This window comes from Cervus elaphus, chromosome 16 (assembly GCF_910594005.1).
Source record: "Cervus elaphus chromosome 16, mCerEla1.1, whole genome shotgun sequence".
Taxonomy (NCBI): Eukaryota; Metazoa; Chordata; class Mammalia; order Artiodactyla; family Cervidae; genus Cervus; species Cervus elaphus.
In genome coordinates this window covers 12,219,344-12,242,623 of record NC_057830.1, presented here as the reverse complement: position 1 = coordinate 12,242,623, position 23,280 = coordinate 12,219,344, and the positions used below count along the sequence as shown (strand labels likewise).

General features: G+C 42.0%; 1 protein-coding gene across 1 annotated transcript in view; it reads right to left on the bottom strand.

The window, feature by feature from the left end:
- SVEP1 (sushi, von Willebrand factor type A, EGF and pentraxin domain containing 1) overlaps positions 1-23,280 on the bottom strand; it is a 186,641-nt gene that overhangs the window by 136,648 nt on the left and 26,713 nt on the right. Inside the window, exons 2-3 of the mRNA XM_043870637.1 lie at positions 17,711-17,966; positions 13,912-14,088 (exon numbers count right to left, since the gene is read on the bottom strand). Coding sequence (XP_043726572.1) covers positions 13,912-14,088; positions 17,711-17,966 — 433 coding nt within the window. The remainder of the gene's footprint in view (positions 1-13,911; positions 14,089-17,710; positions 17,967-23,280) is intronic.

The following is a 23,280-nucleotide window of genomic DNA, read 5'->3' as shown; positions in this document are numbered from 1 at the left end:
CACTGCTTCTGTATTTTGACAAAATCTATAAATGTCAAGGTTTTATGAAAAATTTCCCAAACATGAACATATGCTTCCTTGGTGGCTCAGTTGGTAAAGAACCTGCCTGCAATGCAGGAGACCTGGGTTTGATCCTTGGATTGGGAAGATCCCCTAGGGACGGAAATGGCAACCCACTCCAGTATCCTTGCCTGGGAAGTCCCATGGACACAGAGGCCTGGAGGGCTACAGTCCACAGGGTCACAAAGTCACATACACCTTAGGGATTCAACCACCAATAACATATGTTACATTCAGCAATAATGGTTTGCTTTGTATTTGCTAACTAATGCTTAAGTGGTAAAACTTCACAATATCCTGGAATGTTCTCTTCACTGTGGTATGAATTAAAACACTACCCAAACTATCAATTATCAATACATGCAAATAGCTTTACACATACAAACAGACATAGATACACAATACCATGGTTTTAGAACTAAATTTGTAAAGTAACCTCGGTGTAACTAAACAACATGAAAGGCATAAATGTGTGATTAGCCACTTCCTACTGTTGCACTTGAGCTTCCAGATGGCTGACTTTGATTCTTAGCCAGTGCTTCTAAGGGTCAGTAGACTTGTTCACCTTCATTTCTCTAAAAAAGGAATGGAAAATTCCCAGGAAGTTGGGAACCAAGCAGAGTTTCCATATGCTGTGTTCTAGTATCTTAACATGCAATTTACTTTATTTACTCATTCATTCATTCACTCAAAATTTATTAATGCTTACTCCAAGTTCATGGCCATGTAGCAGAGGCAATAAAGTGGGGGGGGGGGGGGAGAGAGACATGGACATAATCCTCCCCTAAAGAGATTCAGAGAATATCAAAGGAAAAAAATCATACCAAAAATGGTGATACTGTGTGGTAAGTGCTAACAGAAAAAAGATATTTATGAGAACCAAAAAAATCTAGATCAAAGTGTGCCAGGACAACAAGGAATGGAAGGGGAAGTTTCATAAGAAATGTGAGTTTGTTGAGAATCCTGATGGACTTGGTAAAAACTGAACAGGCATGGACTATTCTAAGCAAAGGAGGATAAATTCGGAGCCATGAAAGGGCTTTAAGCCTAGGAAGGCTGGAGCATAAAATACTGTAATGTTCATACCCAAGACATTATTTAAGCCTGATAGAATCGCATGGCTTTAATCTTTTTTTTATCAAACTTTCAAAAGAGATAATGTTTTCTCAGTCTTTCATGAAACCATTAATTCACTTTGTCAATACAGAGCAGATGTCTCAACCTCAGTAGAGGGGGACATTTGGAACTTGTCACAGCTGTTTGGTGTACTATAGGCTATTTAGCAGTGTCCCTGGCTGTTAGTCACTAGACAGCAGTAGTTCCTTCCAGCTGGGACAATCAAGAATGTCTTCAGACAAAGCCAACTGTCCCCAAAGAGCAAAACCTCTCTCTGTTCAGAACCACCACTGGTAAAGCATCATGATTTAAATTAATCAAGGACTTACTATACGCCAAGCACTGTAATATGCTTTTTACACATACTATCTCCTTGAATTTTTGTAACAATCCTACTTTATTAACCCCACTTCATAGACTAAGAAACTAAGGTTCACAGAGGTCAACAAACTTGCCCAGAAAAACCCAGCAAGGAAGTGACAGAACTAGGATTCATCCCTAGCATTCATGCCACTAACTGCAATCTGTAACAATTTATTTATAGATTTATGGATTTACAAGGTTGTATAAGGGTTTCTCAAGTGGCACTAGTGGTAAAGAACCTGCCTGCCAACGCAGGAGACATAAGAGACACAGGTTCAATCCCTGCATCGGGAAGATCCTCTGGAGGAGGGCATGGCAACCCACTCCAGTATTCTTGCCCGGAGAATCTCATGGACACAGAAGCCTGGCAGGCTACAGCTCATGGGGTCTCAGAGTGTTGGACACGACTGAAGTGACCTAGCACACACGCACACATGACTCAATCACATATCTCAGCATTGCCAGCATTTAGCAAGCTCACCGGGTCCATTATTTCTCTGAGCGTGACTTTTGTCTAGCTTCAGTTCAGTCGCTCAGTCGTTTCTGACTCTTTGCAACCCCATGGATTGCAGCACGCCCAGCCTGCCTGTCCATCACCAACTCCCAGAGTTTACTCAAAGTCATGTCCATTGAGTTGGTGATGCCCTCCAACCATCTCATCCTCTGTCGTCCCCTTCTCCTCCTGCCTTCAATCTTTCCCAGCATCAGGGTCTTTTCCAATGAGTCAGTTCTTCACATCAGGTGGCCAAAATATTGGAGTTTCAGCTTCAGCATCAGTCCTTTTGTCTAGATTGGGCTATCATTTTCAAATTGCTAACTTTGGCTACCATCCAAACATGGCTCATCATCTCATATTTAGTGAGTACCAACTCCATGCAGAGCCCGGGGAACAAAACACGGGAGATGCTAAGCTACAACTGAGAAGCAACTGTTTATTTTAAATGTAGCCTGGAAAGAGCAGCAAAATATTTCTGAATCATTTCTTTGACAGATAAGGACAGTGCAATGAGTGCTATGGAATGACTGTTGGCAATAAAATGGAGCAGAGAGTGTGTTGGGTTCTGGGCTCCCGGAGAGTTGGGTCTGCACACTAACATCTTCAGAAATGAATGACATTAGGAAAATTTAACATTCTTTCACACTGCCTCCTGTTCTGCAAATGAGGAACATAAGAAGGCGAAGACTTTGCAAGAGGGTAGAGAGGGAGGTGGGAGGGGGGATCGGGATGGGGAATACATGTAAATCCATGGCTGATTCATGTCAATGTATGACAAAAACCACTACAATATTGTAATTAGCCTCCAACTAATAAAAAAATAAATGGGGGAAAAAAAAGAGAGGCATGTGGGTATGGCATGAATTATCTTAGCCAATTTCCAGGACTTCAGCATCCCTATGTACTCTTACCTAAACTGATGTGCCAGAGAAAGCATCTATTGCACCTTGACACAATTGCCCTTCGTTCACTTTTCAAAAGCACCATGTACTTTTCTTTCTTTTTGTTTGTTTGCATTTGTTTTTTTTTTTGTTTGTTTTTGTTTATTAGTTGGAGGCTAATTACTTCACAACATTTCAGTGGGTTTTGTCATACATTGACATGAATCAGCCATGGAGTTACACGCATTCCCCATCCCGATCTCCCCTCCCACCTCCCTCTCCACCCGATTCCTCTGGGTCTTCCCAGTGCACCAGGCCCGAGCACTTGTCTCATGCATCCCACCTGGGCTGGTGATCTGTTTCACCATAGATAACATACATGCTGTTCTTTCGCAACATCCCACCCTCACATTCTCCCACAGAGTTCAAAAGTCTGTTCTGTACTTCTGTGTCTCTTTTTCTGTTTTGCATATAGGGTTATCGTTACCATCTTTCTAAATTCCATATATATGTGTTAGTATGCTGTAATGTTCTTTATCTTTCTGGCTTACTTCACTCTGTATAATGGGCTCCAGTTTCATCCATCTCATTAGAACAGATTCAAATGAATTCTTTTTAACGGTTTTATTGGAGTATAGTTGCACAATGGTTTTTAAACATCAATACAGTACTATGGAAATGCCATCTTTAAAAACCCTGTTGAAAAGTTTGGATGGCCTCTTAAAAAGCAATGAGGGGCACATACATTTTCAATCTTTCTTCGGTGTTTACATGAGCAAAAATATTTGAAGATTACTTATTTAGCAGGTGTTAACTGTTTTCCCTGTCTCCCTTTCACTGCTATAGGAAAGAGTTACTTATAGTGTGACTAGGGGAAAGGAGAAGGAAACGAGGAATATTCTACAATGAGAAGCAGGAATTGTTCATAACCTTTTTTTCTTTGACAATTTCAGAATACTGAGTATATTTTTATGAATATTTCTAAAGAAAACAACACACTGACTTTGGGAGGTCTCCGTTCAAGACGGTGATGGAGGAGGATTCCCGGGTCACCTCCTCCCACAACACGCACTGTATCTGCAGCTATAATATATATGGTACAACTTCCTCTGAAAAAAACCTAAAGGCCGTCTAAGCAACTACAACACATTGGGCAAGGCTTCCCAGGTGGCACAGTGGTAAAGAATCTGCCTGCCAATGCGGGCGCCATCCCTAGTTTGTGAAGATTCCCCAGAGAAGGAAGGTCCATCTAGTCAAGGCTATGGTTTCTCCAGTAGTCATGTATGGATGTGAGAGTTGGACTATAAGGAAAGCTGAGGGCTGAAGAATTGATGCTTTTCAACTGTGGTGTTGGAGAAGACTCTTGAGAGTCCCTTGGACTGCAAGGAGATCCAGCCAGTCCATCCTAAAGGAGATCAGTCCTGGGTGTTCATTGGACGGACTGATTTTGAAGCTGAAACTCCAATACTTTGGCCACCTGATGCAAAGACCTGACTCATATGAAAAAGCCCTGATGCTGGGAAAGATTGAAGGCAGGAGGAGAAGGGGACGACAGAGGATGAGATGGTTGGACGGCATCACCGACTCAATGGACATGAGTTTGGGTGGGCTCTGGGAGTTGGTGATGGACAGGGAGGCCTGGCGTGCTGCAGTCCATGGGGTCGCAAAGAGTCGGACACCACCGGGCATGCAGACACAAACATTGGGCCAAAGAGACAAAGCCCCCATAGAAGCAGACAGGAGGAGTTGGGACAAAACCTCATCATGAACCCCATCCCTGCATGGCCGCCCACAAATCAGAGAGAACTCAAAACCTGGAGCTGCTCCCTGAGGAGGGAGGAGTTGAACCCCACAGTAGGCTCCCGACTTGTAACACCTGCATCTGAGAGACAAGATCCCAAAACATTTAGCTTTGAAATCCAGCAGGGCTCAAGTCCAAGAAACCCACAGATTATAAGGAACTGAGAAAAGCCTCTTAATGGGGTCTTTCATGACTCACCTGCCCCAGGGCTCAACGCAGAGGCAGAGGGTCCAGGAGGCATCCAAATTTGATACGACTCAAGTTCATTTGCTCATCTCAAAGCGTCTGAGTTTAGACACACACAGGGGCCTGCTGGCTGGCGGACACCATCTTTTACCCTCTTTCTCTTCCTCATGCTGGCCAGTGGATACCATCTTTTTTTCTTATTTCCTTCTTTCTCCCAACAGGCACCATCTATATTCTCTCCCTCTGCTATGCTCTAGGGCCACATCACCTCCGAAAGGGGAGCTTTCAAACGAGGCCGGTGTCCCAGTTCTCGTGGCTGCTCAGCAGCCACTACCCATAGATCGCTGGGCGCTGGAAGTGGGTGGGGCTTATGCTTCCCCAAGGGAGAAAGAGCAACCAATGGAGAAAAAGTTCTTAAACCACCTCGGCCCCCAAGAGACAGGAAGAGGCAATAGCCCCTGGGAACACAGACTTTCTCTGTTAATTAACTGCTCTGCTGCAGCCCCAGGGGCAGGTTTCTAATTAAACCCACGTGTAAGTGCTAATTACAATCCTTTCCAGAGCTCTCCAAGGGGAGGGGTTAACTTCATGCTCTCCTTGGACAAACCAAAATGCCAGTGTCTCCCAGAGGGAGGCTTCACACGTGTCTGGTGGCCGGGTTTTACCCAGAAGATGCTCCTGGATTGCCTGGCTCTGGAGATGGTGGTGGGGGTGCTTTGGAGTCCTTTGGGCCTTGTAACAATCAGAGAGACTGTTCTTGGCAGGCTAGCACCCCCAGGGCACTGCACAGATTATAGAATGAAACACTGCTCTGACTTCCTATGAAAGAGGCCTGTTTGCTTCTTCTGGAGCCTGAGGGGTGGCCTCAGGTTTGCCAAGCACACAGAGGCCTAGAGAGGTGCTCTCAGGGAACCCAGGCAGTTGGATGCCATCTTTACTTGCTCTCTCCTCTCCACACCTTGCTGATACTTCCTGGAGAGGAGTTTAGACGCTCATCTGGAGCCCCAATTTTTGTGACTACCACCCTGGGGACACCTCCAGATGGCCCGGCTCTGGCAGCCAGTGAGTCTTCCACTTGTAGACTGTATGTATTTGCATACTTTAAAAGCCGCTGCCTGAAGGTATGAATTCCAAACAGCCTGCATCTAAGCGCTGACTGAGGTCCTCCCCATTGGAACACCTGCAGGTTTTGGCACACCCTCAGCTAATGGGAGCCATTAAAAATTTTAAAACAGGCTGTCCTATATAGCACAGGGAACTCGACTCAATAACGCTCTGCTGCTAAGTGGCTTCGGTCGTGTCCGACTGGCGACCCCACAGATGGCAGCCCACCAGGCTCCTCTGTCCCTGGGATTCTCCAGGCAAGAATACTGCAGTGGGTTGCCATTTCCTTCTCCACAATAATGCTCTATGGTGATCTAAATGGGAAAGAAATCCAAAAAAGAGGGGATATATGTAGAGGTACAGCTGATTCACTTTACTGCAGAGTAGAAACTAACACAATATCGTAAAGCAACTCGACTCCAATAAATTTTTTTTTAAATAATAAAGTACAACAAAATAAGCTGCCTGGACAATCACAAAAGTTTAAGAGACAACCAAGAGCTGGGGAGGGTTGAAAGATACAGGTCATCTCCTACATGGGGCCACTTCTTCGAGACTGAGCTGTTTTATCTAACGCATAGAAAGCAATGTAGAGAGTCAAGGAAAATGAAGAAACAGAGAAACATATTCTATTCAAAGGAATAAGACAAAACTTCGGGGGAAAAAAAAAACACCTTAAATAAAGATAAGTAATTTGCCTGATAAAGAGTTCAAAGTCATAGTCATAAAGATGCTCACCAAACTGGAAGAAAACTGAGGGAACACAGAACTTCAACAAGAAATAGAAACTACAGGAAAGTACCAAATAGAAGCCACAGAGCTGAAGAAGATAATAACTGAACTGAAATACAGTATTCTGACTTTGAAGTTGGGTAGTGTTTCACACTGACAGTCTAATGATACATGTTGTCCTGTTATAAAAATTATGATGGGCTGGAAAACGCACCATCAGGACTGAATCCCTACCTCGTTCAGTGGCAAACCAAACTAACTAGCCCAGTCCAGGCAGCAATGACCCATCCTCCTTAAGCTGATGAGAACCACTGTCAACATGCCAGCAACATTCCCTCGTAAAAAATTGAGTAGGAATACATTGTACAAATTCCTTACACCTTACAAATCCATTATTAGGCACAGCCAGGGAAGTTTTCTGGGAGAAAAAAAAAATAGCTCTGCTCTGCTCAGAGAACAAGGTTTCCAAATGTTCTGGTTTCTGTTCAAGAATGTCTACAGCTCTCTGTCCTTTCTCTTTCCAAAGAAATGATACAGTAGTTAGGCAAGAAAATGAGTGTGTGTGCAGGGTGAAGGTGGGGATTTGTGTGCATATATTTACATGTGTAATAAGATATTGCCACATAAATATGTCACTGTTTCCATTTCTATTGTGTATCCTCCTTTTATGAAAAATAATATAACTGGGGCTTTGGCTCATTATCTGGTCCTCAGCCTTGGCCCCCATCCAGGTATAATTTTCAACCTGCTCACCATTCCAAATTCACTGAAACGGAGCCGATGCCTGCAAAGCAGTGTCCTCAAGATGCCTGTTATCTCCATACTCTGTCTCTCGAATCCCTTGAGGGGAAATTCACAACAGCTGCAACTGCTTGGATTTACAGCAGGAGTTCATTGGCTATGCACAACTAGCCTTTTAAAATGACTCATCTAGGGAATTAACCATTGCCATGCACTGTATTTGATTAATTGTTGACAAAAGTTAACCAAATGTCAATATTTTGCATTCAAGTAAACTGAGTACATTCTTAAGAAGTCTTAGCCCGTGCCTTTGTGCTAAGGATCCCATGGTGCCCAAGGCAGACGTGGACACCAGGCAATTGCCTCTGATTTATATAATGAGTTCTTTGTTCGCTTAAGGTTCTGGTATTAAACTTGGCCTCATACTTACATCTGTTTTCTTGATGGGCACTGTTAAAGCAGGCAATGGAGATGCACAGTGAACTAGAAAATCACTGCCCGTTAAATCACTAGTCTGATGAAGTAGGGACAAGGCAAATAGTTGGTTGTGGTGGAAAAGGGGACTCGAAGAAGCAGGAAAAAAGGTCTGAGCAATGAAATCATGTGGTTTTTTGGGGAAACTATAACTAGTTCCAGCTTTTAGCTCAAAGGGTAAAGAAAGGTCAAATCATATAACCTTTGTGCTCTGCTAAGGAACTTGTAGCTTATTCCATGAAGTGAAAGTCGCTCAGTCATCTCAGACTCTTAGCAACCCCATGGACTATACAGTCCACAGAATTCTCCAGGCTGGAATACTGGAGTGGGTAGCCATTCCCTTTTCCAGGGGATCTTCCCAACCCAGGGATCAAACCCAGGTCTCCCACATTGCAGGCAGGTTCTTTACCAGCTGAGCCACCAGGGAAGCCCAGCTTATTCCATAAATGAGTAATAATTTAAAAACTGTAAGCAGTGGCAAGATCAGGTTAGTCCTTTCTGTCATTCATTCTCTTGTTTTCCTGCCTTGTATTAGATTGAACTGCATGAAGCTGCCACCTCGTGGGTTCAAAGTAAACAAATATTGATGATCTCATGAGGGTCCAATTAATACTTATCAGCATTTTGCAATTATATTTTTAATTGTGTTTATCTGTTAAATGTCTATTTCTGTGGCTAGATGGTAGACTCCAGAGCCAGACAATTTTGGTTCATAAGTCAGCTCTTATTAGCTGTGTGACTCTGGATAAGTTACTTAACCTCTCAGACTTCTAGTTTCCTTGTCTCTAAAGTAGAACACTATTCCTGAGAGTTATTTGAACATCAAAGAGTTAATATATATCAATGCTTGAAATGATATTTGAGATATAGTAAAGCGAAAGTCACTCAGTCATGTCCGACTCTTTGCAACCCCATGGATGTATAGTCCCTGGGATTCTCCAGGCCAGAATACTGGAATGGGTAGCGGTTCCCTTCTCCAGGGGATCTTCCCAACCCAGGGATCACACCGAGGTCTCCTGCATTGCAGTCAGATTCTTTACCAGCTAAGCCACCAGGGAAGCCCGAGATACAGTAAGTGCCACTAAAATATTGATATTAGCTATTATTATTATCATCATCAGTTTTTACTGCTATCATCAACATTGGCCTCTTCTTCAGTTTCAAATGCCTTTGTTAACTGTGAAGAATGAGAAAGCAAACCTAGAGCTAGAAATTGGAAGCCCTTCTTTTTGTTAGATTCCATAGGTTTTCAATCTTCTTCCCCTAGCTTAAGTTCAATAACTAATCCTAGAAGGATATTTCCTTAACCTTTTAAACCTGCTCATGTAGTATTAAAATTCCATACCTGAATTTCTGAATTATACAAAATACCTGCAATAAATGAAAGTAAGTTATGTCAGTTTATTTAAAAAGACAAAATATCAACAGCCTTTCATAAAGCACTGATTTACAACTAAAAAAAAAGAAAAATAAAAACTTCCTTTGTGGGATGCACTTTCCTCATCTCCCAAGTGAATGTTGAAAAAGACCCTTATAGCTAGCTCTAGTATTCTGCTTTTCCATGAAGTTAGTTAACAAATACAGTTTGCCTCAGCATATAACTTTTCCCCAGTCAAGCCAACAATCTCTTCTTCAGTATACAATGGCACATTATCCTACTGCCTTTTCTCACCCAGGATTCTTGCTTTTCACTGGATACTCATTAGGTCAATATAGGCTGTCCACCTTTAGCAGCTGAAATGCTTCTTGATGGTACTCACCTGCATGCAGGGATTCTCCGTATCCTCCTGACAGCACAATTTCTCAGGTTAAGGGCACTAGTCTCACCCAGAAGAGTAGGATTTACAAAAGAGATGCTGTCCTTTATCTCCCAGTATCTCGTTCTTGAGATTAGCATTTTAGTGTTCATTCATTAGTTTTCTCACAATATTATATCGTAACAATGACTATCACTGATTAAAAACTGACAAGCCAGATACTGTCCTAGGCACTCCAGGTGTATTGTCTCAATTACCCAACCATCTATCTATCTACAGATATATATCGATATGTATACACACACATATCTACAGATATACCTAAGTATACATAAATATTGGGTTGGTCAAAAAGTTTGTTTGGGTTTTTTATACAATGTTACAGAACAATCTAAATGAATGTTTTGGCTAACCCACTATGTACATATACACATATATATATATATATATATATATATATATATATATATACACACACACACACACACACATGTGAAACTAAAAGTGTTAGTTGCTCAGTCATGTCTGACTCTTTTGTGACCCCATGGACTGTAGCCCATCAGGCTTCTCTGTCCATGGAATTCTCCAGGCAAGAGTACTGGAGTGGGTAGCCAACCCTTCTCCACTGGGATCTTCCTGACCCAGGGAGATTTTTTATCATCTGAGCCACTGGGTGTATATATACACCCAGTGGCTCAGAAGATAAAGAATACACACACACACATCCACACACACACATATATACACACACACATAAAACTATACCATTATGAAGCCCATTTTACAGAAGAAACAGAGAATTAGAAGGAATTAATCATTCAAAGTGACATAGTTTGCATCAGAGGCTGAATGTGAGCCAGTCTTTCTGGATTTCTAAATACTTTGAGTACAATTCAGTGTTTATGGTTTCTGAAAAGCAATGAATACAAGAAGTTTTTCAGAAAAAAAAGCAAAATAAGCAGTTTGATATCTTGGAAACAGGATTTAGGGAAAAATGTCCTGGGTCCCTTCCTGGGTCCTACTGATTGCGGGTGGGATATGCCCTCTTGAGCAAAATACTCATCTTTCCCTGAGACCTCAATTTCCTCTTGTAGAAAGAAGAGTTTAGAGCAGATTACCTCTAAGGTTTCTTTCGGCTCTAAAGAGAAATGATTTGCTTTGGAAAGGCATTGTTTCTACATGAGGATAAATGCTCAGAATTCCAACTATTCTGAACGAAAGGTAACATTCTCTCCTGAAGCAATTAAATAACTATCTTTGAGCCACCCTTCAGATCTTGGTTTAGAGAGTAGGATATTAGTCCAACCTTCCCTGGGATCCCTTCTTCATACTGTATCAACACAGCACAGTCTGCAATTACAAATTGCTTTGTGTAGCTAGATTTTAAGTTCCTAGCAGGTAGGGAACATGTCTATCGGTCCCCCACTGAACCCCTGACTGGCACAGAGAAACTGCTCAGGAACATCTCTCAACTAAATGTATTTTAAAAGGGGCTCATGGCTTCCAGGTTTTCAGTACTGGGTGATGGAGAGCTAATATTTCTTTCTACCTTTCCAAGCGGTAAGAGTCTAGTAATGAGTCTTTCAGGTCATGGGAAGGTTATAAATTATTTTCTTAGCTTGTAGTATGCAGAAGTCAGTGATGAGCAGAGCCTACCACAAGTGTGCAAAGCACAACTTGGAGTTCCAATACCACTTTCTCCCATCCCTAAGAAACAAATATTGAAGATGATAACAGCAACTTGTATATCAATGAACTGGATCTAGCTGAAATCTTGCACATAAGGAAGGCTTACTAACTGAAGCAAAGGGATGGATAAATGAATCCTTTTGTGCCTGGTGTTCTTGGCTGGAACCAGCAGCCAAAGTGTTTCTGTCCCCTCTGCTGAGGCTCCACTGATGAGCCCACCCACTGCATACATCTTAAAGACAGCTGTGCCTTGCAGCCTGGAATGCACAACTGGTGGCAGCCACAGCGACTTGGGTAACTGGGGGCAGTGGGTTTGTGATCTGCCTCCCTCTCTTCGTGCAGCCTGTCCCCTGGGATGCAAGATTACAGTGCCCAGGAGCAGCAGGGGCTGGGCACAGCATGGCCAAAGCTGCTGGGCAGCCACTCGGCAGTGGTTTATTGGCAGGGAGCAGCTCAGTCTCGGACCACACGGAAACAGACATGCTGACTACAGCATGCAGCAAAGAAACCCAGAGCTTCTGACTGTGTTTGGTGGGCTCGGATGGGCGGAGGGAAGGAGGGGGCGTCGGGGAGGCTGCCAAGCTGCGCTGTTCATGGAAGTGTGGGAAGACTCAAGGGGAGGCGTTTTGCCAACTCAGAGGCAGTTGGGCAGACTCTCTACACCCCCCACTTTTTTCCCCCACTTAAATGAGAAATCCTGCTGGGTGGAATGGGAGTGGGGCCAAGAAAGGAGTGATTCTGCTGGGCAAGCATGGATGCTCGCACCCAGGAAGGGTGTTCGCCAGATGGGATCAGCGCCAGTGGGAGGGGGGTAGGGGAGGAGGAGAAGAAACTGGGGGAAGGGAGATGAGGGGCAATGAGAATGAAAGTCAGTGTCGGAGACTGGGACTAGCAGATGCCACCACTCATATATTGAAAGGATCAATAAGGTTCTACTGTACTGCACAAGAAACTATATTCAGTGTCCTGTGATAAACCACGATGGAAAAGAGGATTAAAAAAGAGAATGTACATATGTATGACTGAATCACTTTGCTGGACAGCAGAAACTAACAACATTATAGATCAGCTACACTTCAATTTCTAAAAAAAAAAGTAACAGCAAGTAGAAAGAGCAAAAAGAAATGCTCCACAAGGAGAAGAAAAGAGAGAAAAACAGATCAGGTCAAAGCTGGGAAGTTCAACCCTGGAAGAACCACGTTTCTGTGTTACAGAGCAGACCTACCTACCTTCCAAATGTCAAAATGAAACAATGTTCACATGAAACAACAGTGAAAGACCACACCGGACAGTATAAAGCAAACCTACTGCCCGGAAATTCTCCTGGTGGGTGTTAATTTCCATGGGAATACATTTTTCCCAAGCAGCAAACCATGGAAGAATTGTTTTAAAAAAAAAAACAATAAAACCTCTAAAAACCATGCTGCTTTTTAAGTAAAACAGAACAAATAAAATGCTGTCACAGAAAAACCACACACTACTTCTAAATATTCGATATTTCCTAAAATATAATTTAAAACACAAGAATCCTAAGTTGTTTTTCTAACAAAATATTAAAATGACAAAGATATTGTGGTAAGGAAACCTAGAGAAGGTAAAACTACAGATGTCAAAGAAGTGAATTCCATTTTGAAGTGATGTCACTTTTAAAGCTTTTTTTTTTTTTTTTTTAAGAGCTTTTTGATGTTCCTTCGTGGAGACTTATGAGGCGCTAAAAGACCATAAAGTGAATTTTACATTTTTTTTGTGACAATCCCACAAGCTCCAGGTGCCCTGAGGACCAGAATCCCACTTGTTTCAGTTTCTTACAGAGGTTGAAGCATAGTTTGACGATTTGGCTATTGACTGATTACAAATAAAAAACTCCAAACCTTCCCCCTTCCCAGATCTGGTTCTAGGCTTCAAGAGGTCCTAGAAGCCTTCTACTTTGTCTTGGAACTCTGTGCCCACCACGTGAACAAGACTGGGCTGGCCTCATGGAGTCTGACAGGCCACATGAACAACACCCTAGAGATCCTGGGCAAGCCATTTTAGATAAGCCTCCAGCCAGCTGATGCCCAAACAGGTGAGAGAACTCAGGTAAGATCGGCAGGGCAGCCAACCCTCCTCACGGTCAATGACAAATGTAATAAGTCACCACAGCTGAGGACCAAAAGTGCTGCCCAAACTGATTCACTGATTCATGAGCAATATCAAATACTCTTGGGACTTCCCGGGTGGTCCAGTGGTTAAGACTTTGCTTTCCAATGCAGGGGGTGCAGGTTCCATCCCTGGTTGGGGAACTAAGATCCCACATGCCTCGTGGCCAAAAAAACAAAGTATAAAACAGAAGCAATATTGTAACAAATTCAATAAAGACTTTAAAAGTGGTCCACATTAAAAAAAGAAATCTAAAAAAAAAAAAACACACAACTATAAATTCTTAGTGGTTAAGCCATTGAGCGTGGGGCTCCATTCCTACAGAGCAACAACGCAACCGACCGATATAGTTGCCACAGACCAGACACTCACCTGTGCATTCGTACTGGAGACCTTTCCCGTAATACCCCTTCTCACAGATGCACTCAAACTGACCCGTGTGAGTCCCACATTTGCAGCTTGCCATATGGTCACAGCAGTCTTTGCCGGCTTCACATAGATAGGAGCAATGGGACATATCCTCTTGAATAAAACTCCCAGAAGGCAGATCTACAAGCACATATGACAGGGAGGTCATAAAAAAAAAAAAAAAAAAGAAGGAGGAATGAGCAGTGGAATGTTACATTCTCTTGTTACAAGGAAATATCTTTTCATTTCCGTCAAATTCCCAATCGCTCCCCACTCCCATCCGAATAGGAAAGTGTGTGATTTGCACAAGTACAGGCTGGGGATTTGGGGCAGCCGGTTCAGCTCTTTCAGTCTGGGACCTCATCCTCAGTTCTCCAGGCCAGGCAGGGTCAGGCAGAAATTGAGTCGTTTCAGTGAGGAATCTCCAGATGCAGCAGGAAGTTCTGCAGTCGGTTCTCCAGGTCAGTCTCCTGGCTTCCCCACCAGCATGAGGTCAGGCAGCAGAAACCAGATTTCTAGAGTCCCTGCTCAAATAAACAAAAAGCTGCAGCCCTGACTGCTGCCTAAAGGTGTTGATTGCGGGCAACTGACTTAAAACACATATCTTTACTTCTATAATTATTTGATTAAAGACTGAAACAATGGCACCACACAAGTTGAATCATAGAACTAGGATCTGCTTTGTCTCTCAATTTTAAATAAATTTTCACATGTAAAAGGTGACCGTTACTAATCTTACTCAAGCCATGCTCTAAAGTGAGCCATGCTGGGAATTCAACAACTCAGGTAGAGCTGTCCTGTTCTGAAAGTGACTTAACAGGGCAGGGTAAAGTTGATTGCGACTTACCAAGAATCGATGGCCTAGAATAAGGCACACAGTAAGTTCTATGTACCCTGTGGAAGAGGTTCAAAAGTCTCAGCCTAAATTTTAGTACTAGGTCCATGGTGCTAGGCCCAGATACAGTGATGGGATCACAGGAGGAACTCAGATGGGTGAGTTTCAGCAACATACATGAACTGCTAATGAATACCCAGAAAAGAGACAGGTGATGGCCTCAGTTATGGAACATCTCTCTCAACACATTAAGACCTGAGCAATAATAGGGACTAAGTAAAGGGAAGATTCCAGCACTAAGGGAAAGAGACTAGTGCAACCAAATACCCTATTAAAGCTCATGCAATAGATTGTGGTATGGGTACAAGGTCTGCAACACCGGCACCTAGGAATTAGCTCTGGGACACAGGTTGATCTGGCAGTCTAGGGAGCAGGAAACTGTAGCTATAAGACTGGTGCACTGGCATTTAGGTCTGGGAGAGATAAATGAACAAGTTGCACATCGGGAAAGTTATTATTCTGGAACCTATGTCCTCTGAGAATGGCCACAAACACGGACAGTCTTGAGGCCAAAAGTGCACTAAGTTGTTTCAGTCATATCTAACTATTTGTGACCCTGTGGACTGTAGCCCTCCTGGCTCCTCTGTCCATGGGATTCTCCAGGCAAGAATACTGGAGTGGGTTGCCATTTCCTTCTCCAGGGGATCTTCCTGACTCAGGGATTGAACTTGTGTCTCTTAAGTCTCTTGTGCTGGCAGGTGGGTTCTTTACCACTGGAGCCACCCTCAGAATCTAAAAAGTGGACCCATCCAAATTGAAAGTAGTTTCAGCAGACCCAAAAATACAGCGAACTAGTGGTTACCAATAGGAGGATGGGCAATAGAGGGGTGATGGACCGAGAGGTACAAACTACTGGATATGAATTAAGCCACAAGGATGTATTGTACAACATGGGGGATATAGCCAGTATGTTCCAATAACTGTAAATGGAAAGTAACCTTTAACAATTGTATGAAAATAAAAAACTATTGAAAAAAAAAAAGAATCCAACTTCAGAGAACATCAAGACAGGGGAAATGAGGTTAATTTCTTTTGCTTTGATGATGTTTTTCAGAAAAAAACAAGATCTCTTCTGATGGAATCTGGAAACTCCATCAGAGTAGTACACATTTTTAGATACTAGTTTACAGTAATAAAAGTTATGCCTTTCAAAACCCTGTTGCAATATGGTAACCAAAATCCTTTCCTTGAAGGATTTTGTCCCATCCAGTTTCTGGCTCACATCAGGGCAGAAGGGCCCTGTCCTATAAGACAGAAGGCTGGTAGGACTGGAAAAAAGTCCTCGACGACACCGCTAATAACACTCATAATTTCATAATCCCATCTAGTGCAACAGCCATTCTGTCTTCCCACTCAACATATCACTTTTCCCAGAGAATAGGACAAACAGAAAAAAATCCCACGTGGTGAACTTCTGCCAAGTGCCAAATATTACATTGGTGAAATTTAAATATTTTATTTAGTCCTCTTGACAAAACTATATGGCACATGTTATAATAGCTCCATTTTAAAAGCAGATGAAACTGAAGGTCATAGATGTTAGATAAATTGCCTAAAGTAACAGCAATAAGGGACAGTTATTGACAGCTTAGTATTATAAGCCCTCAGTAAGTTTTCTAGTCACTTTATGTGTGTTAATCCATGTAATCCTTGGAACAAACCTATGAAGTAGGTACTCATCTTGTATCCTATTTCATCAACAAGAAATCTAAGGAGTACAAAAGTCAAATAATCTGTCAAAGCCGCTCAGTTACTAGTTGACTGGCTGGGACTTTTTGTGCTATGTCCATAGGCAGCCTGAGATGCTGCTCCAAACTCTTCTGCTGAAACTACAGTAGGGCTGACTCACTTCTTTTGTGTGTATATTAGTCACTCAGTCGTGTCCAACTCTTTGTGATCCCATGGACTATAGCCCCCCAGGCTCCTCTGTCCAGGGAATTCTCCAGGCAAGAATACTGGAGTGGGTAGCCATTCCCTTCTCCAGGGGATCCAGTTCAATCCCTGGGTGTCCTACATTGCAACAGAGGCTTTACCATCTGAGCCACAAGGGAAGCTTATCACTAATTGTGAGGAAATCTTGTGTTGCCATGATTTACCCATCAAACTGAATCTTTCATGTGGATATCTGAAAGATCAAGCCTAATTTGCTCCATGGCTTTGGTCTGAGGCTATATCCTTGATCCCCTATTCCCAATCTACACTTTCTCTTCTGGATCATGGCAACATACATGCCCATACTATACCTGGAAGTGCATCATCTGACTTAAGTCATTCAACTGAACATCACTATGAACAGTGTCCAAAGAACTTAATGAATGGATTTACTGATACTATCCTCTGTTGCTCTCACTGCTCTTCGGTTTAGCATAAGCATATCATATCAGTCTTCAAACTGTCAGGTCAATAAATACGTGTTAAGTATTTACTCTCTCTCTAATCTTCATGAATATTTCTGGAAACATTCTGGTGAGATTCACGAAGTCTGTCTCTCAACGTTTACTTCATCCTTCCAGATAACTGCAGATGAAATCTAAGTCAAGGTGTCTGACTCCGTGTGTGGCCTTAAAACACACCTCCATTCATTCCACTGATTCTAATGGTCCCAGGTGGAAGCATATGGATATTTTAGTGAAAATATATCACAGCTGTTAAAAAACAAAACAAATACTCCTGTCGCAAGGTCAGAGGGTCATCTCTACTTATGAAGTTCAACACATCTCGTAATACACAAGAGACACATGGCTATCATGCTCAGCAAAGACCCCATAGGGCTTGGTATTGTCTTCCCCACGGGGTGGGTTTCAGGCAGTAAGCAAGAAGGAAACCCCCATATAAAGACACTGTGGTGTGCCATTAAGCTTCCATTACCTTCATGCAATGCCCGGCGAGCTAAAGCCTCAAATTCTTCAAAACTGTGGAGCAGATAGCAATGTTCCTCCTTTGGGATGGAAGCCATGTCATTCAGCTCTCGAATGTTTCCTTGCCATATGCCAAACGTAAAGATTTCCACCCCAAAATCTCGCAGCAATGCCGCGACAGGTCTTGGATCTCCCCCGTTGGAATATCCATCCGTAATGAGAAATATAACTTTTGTTGAGTTTTCTCTAGAATGACGAAGAATTTGCTGTAATAAAATAGAGACAATTAGCATGAGTCTGTATTGTGTGCCCTACTCTGTGCCTCCCTTTTTAGGCAATGGCATGCTTGTGTTGACCATTGACATTCTACAAGCGTGGGGAATGGAACACCGATCAGTGAGGGTAAAACAAACAGGCACAGATAAGCACCTACAACGGTCTTCTCACAGAACCATAATAAAACTCAAAAGCATTTTGTATCATCATCAGCGTCCTCATCATCACGATGATTATTGCCATGCGTGCTAAGCTGCTTCAGCGTGTCCGACTCTGTGCGACCCCACGGACTGTAGCCCACCAGGCTCCTCTGTCCATGGGGATTCTCTTGACAAGAATACTGGAGTGGATTATCATGCCCTCCTTCAGGGGATCTTCCCAAACCAGGGATCGAACCCAGGTCTCCCTCATTGAGGGCAGATTCTTTACTGTTTGAGCCACTGTGGAAGTCCATAAAAATTACTTAGCATAGAGCTTGCTAATAAAGAGCAACAAATGTTTATAGAATGAATTTGTATAAATATTATCAATTGTGGTTATTTTTAAATTGCTTTTCAGGCTCAAAATTTGGACCAAATCTGACTCCTATATATCTACTTCCTAGCATATCTAGCTAGTTACCCACTTACCTACCTAACTGAACCACCTCATGATCAAACACTAAAAGCTGGACCAGAAGAAAATTTAGCAGAATACGTCTTTTCCAGAGTTAACAATGGCTCACTTGCTTCCTCTATTTGTTTTTCCACTGCTCTTCCAAAATTGGAGAATTGATTCAACACTTCATCTTTTTTGGACCACCCAGTATTAGCACAAAAATCAGCTGTTTTTTTGGTGGTGTCCTATCTTCATGAGAAAATACTACCGCTTCACTCAATTTGTCAGTAGGGCTTTAATGTTTTAGGATGAGTGAGTTACGCTTTATAGTGTTATATGCTATTTCTTCTCATAGATAAAAAGAAAAAAATGAAACCTTTTAAAAAAGGTGTATATTTTATTGCCATTGATGTTTTGTAATATCATACTGTAGAGGCACAGAAGATCCAATGGTGAACCTGGTTTATAATTAAACTCGTTATTGTTGCTGTTCATTAGAAATGGGTCAGAAAGGTAACGAAGCACCAGGGGACATTTTCTGGCAAGTTCTTAGACAGAATTCCATGTTTTTAGACAGTGATTCAAGAACAGCAACATTGCAACCTAGGGTTCTATTAATGTTAAAAGGAGATATTATGATTTTAAAAATAACTTTGCCTCAATTTATTTTAGGGGACAGACTCAACTATAAGCTCTAGATTCTCAGATTTTAAGATTCATGTCTATGTACATATTTCATTGGTACATAATTAAGAAGTATTTATTCTAATTCAGTCATTGCTGCCAATTTGTTTTAGAGTCTGTGAGCAAAAGATAATGCTGTTAAATCTGAATTTATAAACAAACTAAAAATTACTCTGGAAAACATCTGGAAAGCCAGCATTTTGAGAAAAGGTATTCAAACACTTCAATCCACTCCTTCGCAAAAACCAAGCGAAGTATAAACAAAGTCCTAATGTACAGCACAGGGAACTATACTCAATATCCTGTGATAAACTACAACGGAAAAGAATATGAAAAAAGAATGCATACACGTGTACAACTGAGTCACTTTGTGGTACAGCAGAGATTGGCACAACATTGTAAATCAACTATATACTTCAACTAAAAAAAAAGTGAAATAAAGAAAAACAAATAGTGCCGAGGGACCATACTGAAGCAGGACCTGAGGACAGGTGTGTGATGCAGGATAACGTGGGATACTGATGGAGACATTTACCAAGTACACACATCAAGGGGCTCAATCGACAGTCTCAAAATTCTCAGTGTGTTTTCCCCCCCAGTTAGCTTCAAATTTATTGGCATAAGCTAATCATAATAAGATCTGTTTACTGTCTACATCAAAGTTCTTGGCTCTTAAAGCCTAAAAATCTACCCTCTTGATGAGTGACAAAAGATTTGGAATGAATACTCAGTACATGAGAGCTAATTCCTCACTCCAGACAAGAAAAGAACCTCTGAATGACTCTCCTCAAGACAAACAGAAGTAACTAATATTGGTGAGAACGGGGCGAAAAGGGAACACATGTACACTGCTGGTGGGGTTGTAAATTGGTTCAACCACTGTGGAAGACAATATGGAGGTTGTGCAAAAATCTAAAAAAAACAGAACTGCCATATGTTCCAGCAACCCTACTCCTGGGTCTTTATCTGAAGAAAGCAAAAAAAAAAAAAAAAAAAAAAAAAAAAAGAAAAAAAATTGAAAAGATACATGCACCTCAAAGTTCACAGCAGCATTATTCACAAATGCCAAGATCAGGAACCAATCTAAGTGTTAACAGATGAATGGATAAAAAAGAAGTGGTATACCTACACACAATGCAATACTACATATCCATAAAAAAGAAAGAAAATTTGATGCTTGCCAAAACACAGATAGATTTGGAGGGCACTAGGCTAAGTAAAATAAGTCAGACAAGAAAGACAAATACTATATGGTGTTATGTGGAACCTAAAATGTACAATAAACTAGTGAATATAACAAAAAAAAAAAAGCAGACTTCCAGATATAGAGGAGTGGTTAAAACCACTAGTTTAAAAACCAAACTAGTGGTTACCAGTGAGGAGACAAAGGGAGGGACAATAAAAGGCTAGTGGAGTGGGAAGTCCAGACTACTGGGTGTAAGCTAGGCTATAAGGATGTATTTATTATACAACATAGGGACACAACCAATATTTTATAGTAACTGTAAATGGAATGTAACCTTTAAAAATTGTGTAACAAGTAAAAAAATAATAAAGAAAAGAACTCCAAGGAGAGAAAGAGAGTTCTAGGAGAACAAGAGATTTTAGATATTGCTGTGAGGTTCTCTGCTCTACACCAAACTCTCCACGTCCACCAGCTCAGTCACAGAAGGAGCATGACTGCCATCCCTTTATGGAGATGGGCATAGAGACGCATGGCTTCCCTAGTGGTTCAGACAGTAAAGCATCTGCCTACAATGCAGGAGACCTGGGTTCGATCCCTGGGTTGGGAAGATCCCCTGGAGAAGGAAATGGCAACCCACTCCAGTACTCTTGCCTGGAAAATCCCATGGACGGAGGAGCCTCATAGGCTACAGTCCATGGGGCTGCAAAGAGTTGGACACGACTGAGCGACTTCACTCATAGGGATATATGAGTCCTCATTCCATGTGCTTATTTGGGATAGTTCTAAGTCCCACAGAAGTGCCACTAGTCACAGTGATATGATGCAATAGAACGTAACTATGTGGGATGTTCAAGGGAAGAGGATCTGAAGAGTCTTGTATATTCCTGGAGAGACTTAGAAGAGAGATTCGGGACAATATGAAGACTTCTGGAGCAGCCCTGCAATATTGAGGATGTGTTGGAGAAGACTCTTCAGAGTCCCTTGGACTGCAAGGAGATCCAACCAGTCCATCCTAAAGGAAATCAGTTCTGAACATTCACTGGAAGGACTAATGCTGAAGCTGAAACTCCAATACTTTGGCCACCTGATATGAAGAACTGACTCATTTGAAAAGACCCTGATGCTGGGAAGGATTGAAGGCAGGAGGAGAAGAGGACGACAGAGGATGAGATGGTTGGATGGCATCACTGACTCAATGGACATGAGTTTGAGTAAACTCCAGGAGCTGGTGATGGACAGGGAGGCCTGGCATGCTGCAGTCCATGGGGTCGCAAAGAGTCGGACATGACTGAGCAACTGAACTGAACTGAGTGGCTAACAGCATGGACCATGGAAGCCACGCCTCTCTCACACTGCCTGAGAGGAGAAATCCTGGAAGAAATCCTGGAAGCCCTAGGATACAACTGTACCAAGGGTGACAGAGATGACAAACCCATATGCAGATGACCAAAGAGGATCATCATGACCACTGAGGAGAGAACTGAGACAGTTCCAGAGGATGAACATGTAGAGTGTGTCAGGGCTGAGAGGTGGACAACTCCTCCCATGCTGCAGCGTTGCAGAAGCTTTCCAAAGCGCAGATTCAACTAGAACGTGAAAGGGAAGAGGAAAACCTTCCTGAATGTGGCTCAGTTTCCAACAGTGCAGCACTTGAGAAATGTCTCATTTTGAGTTTGCTTGAAGTTTTATGTCATCGGGTGGAGTCTCCAAATAGAAATGACAGTTGGTATTAGAAAAGAAAAAAAAGACTGGAAAAAGATCTTCATTGGTGGATAGGGAAATATTTTCCTTTTTAATAAACACAGTTTCTCTTCCTGATGGAACCTTGTGATATCTTAGAAAACAGGCAGAAAAAACTCTTTGGAACTCTATCTTATTTAGAGAAAGAGACAAAGATTGACGATGAAGGGCAGGTGGAGGGAGAGAAGGAGGTCACTTGATCCAACCTCCTTACAGCCCAGCTCAAATGTATTCAGAGGTGACAAAGTCAAGGACAACTTAGACAAAAGCCTAGTCTGGTCCCCAGATGTAACTTCCTTGAAGGCAGGTACTTTTGTCTATTTTTTCAATTCTTTAATTCCCAACGTCTTGCATGTTGCTTGGCAAATGGTACACACTCAGTGAATAGCAGTCAATAAATAGAAGCCCATGGTGCAGCCAGCGCTTGGTCCAAAATCCTTGGTGTAACCTTACCTGTTGTCTCTTCTTGCTTTAGAAAGCTTCCCCTCCCGAAGTCTGTTAAAATATTCTCATATTCTTTTCTCTAATATTTCTTTTTTCTTTAAAAAAATTATTAAATCCATATACTTTTCTTTGATGTGAAGTAGATATTTCCTTTATTTTTATCCAACCTCAGAAGCCATTTTCCTCAAATCATTTATTGACTGACCTGTTTTTTTCCCCTGTTTTATTGACTTATTTGCCTACTCTTGGTCAGTATCACATAGTTTTGGTTACCACACCTTCATAGTATTTTTTTCATATCTGGTGAGGAAAGTCTAACATCCTTTTATTTTCACTTTTAAAAAGCTTGCAGTTAACCTTGAAAACTCTCTTCTCCAATACAGCTTGAGAGTTAGTTTATCAAATTCTTCAAATACACAGAGGCCAAAGAGAAAAAAGACAGAATCAAGGACCAGCCTCATGAGAAATGACCATCCGTAGAACCCTGACCACTATCTCCAAATACCATTTACCACTGAGAGGAACCAAGAATTCTTGAACAAATGATTGATTCAGGTCAAGAAATATACAACATGAGCTTGGAATATCCTGTTATGATAGAAAGCAAAGAAGCTCTTAAATGCTATAAAGACATAAGAAAGTGAATCAGAAGC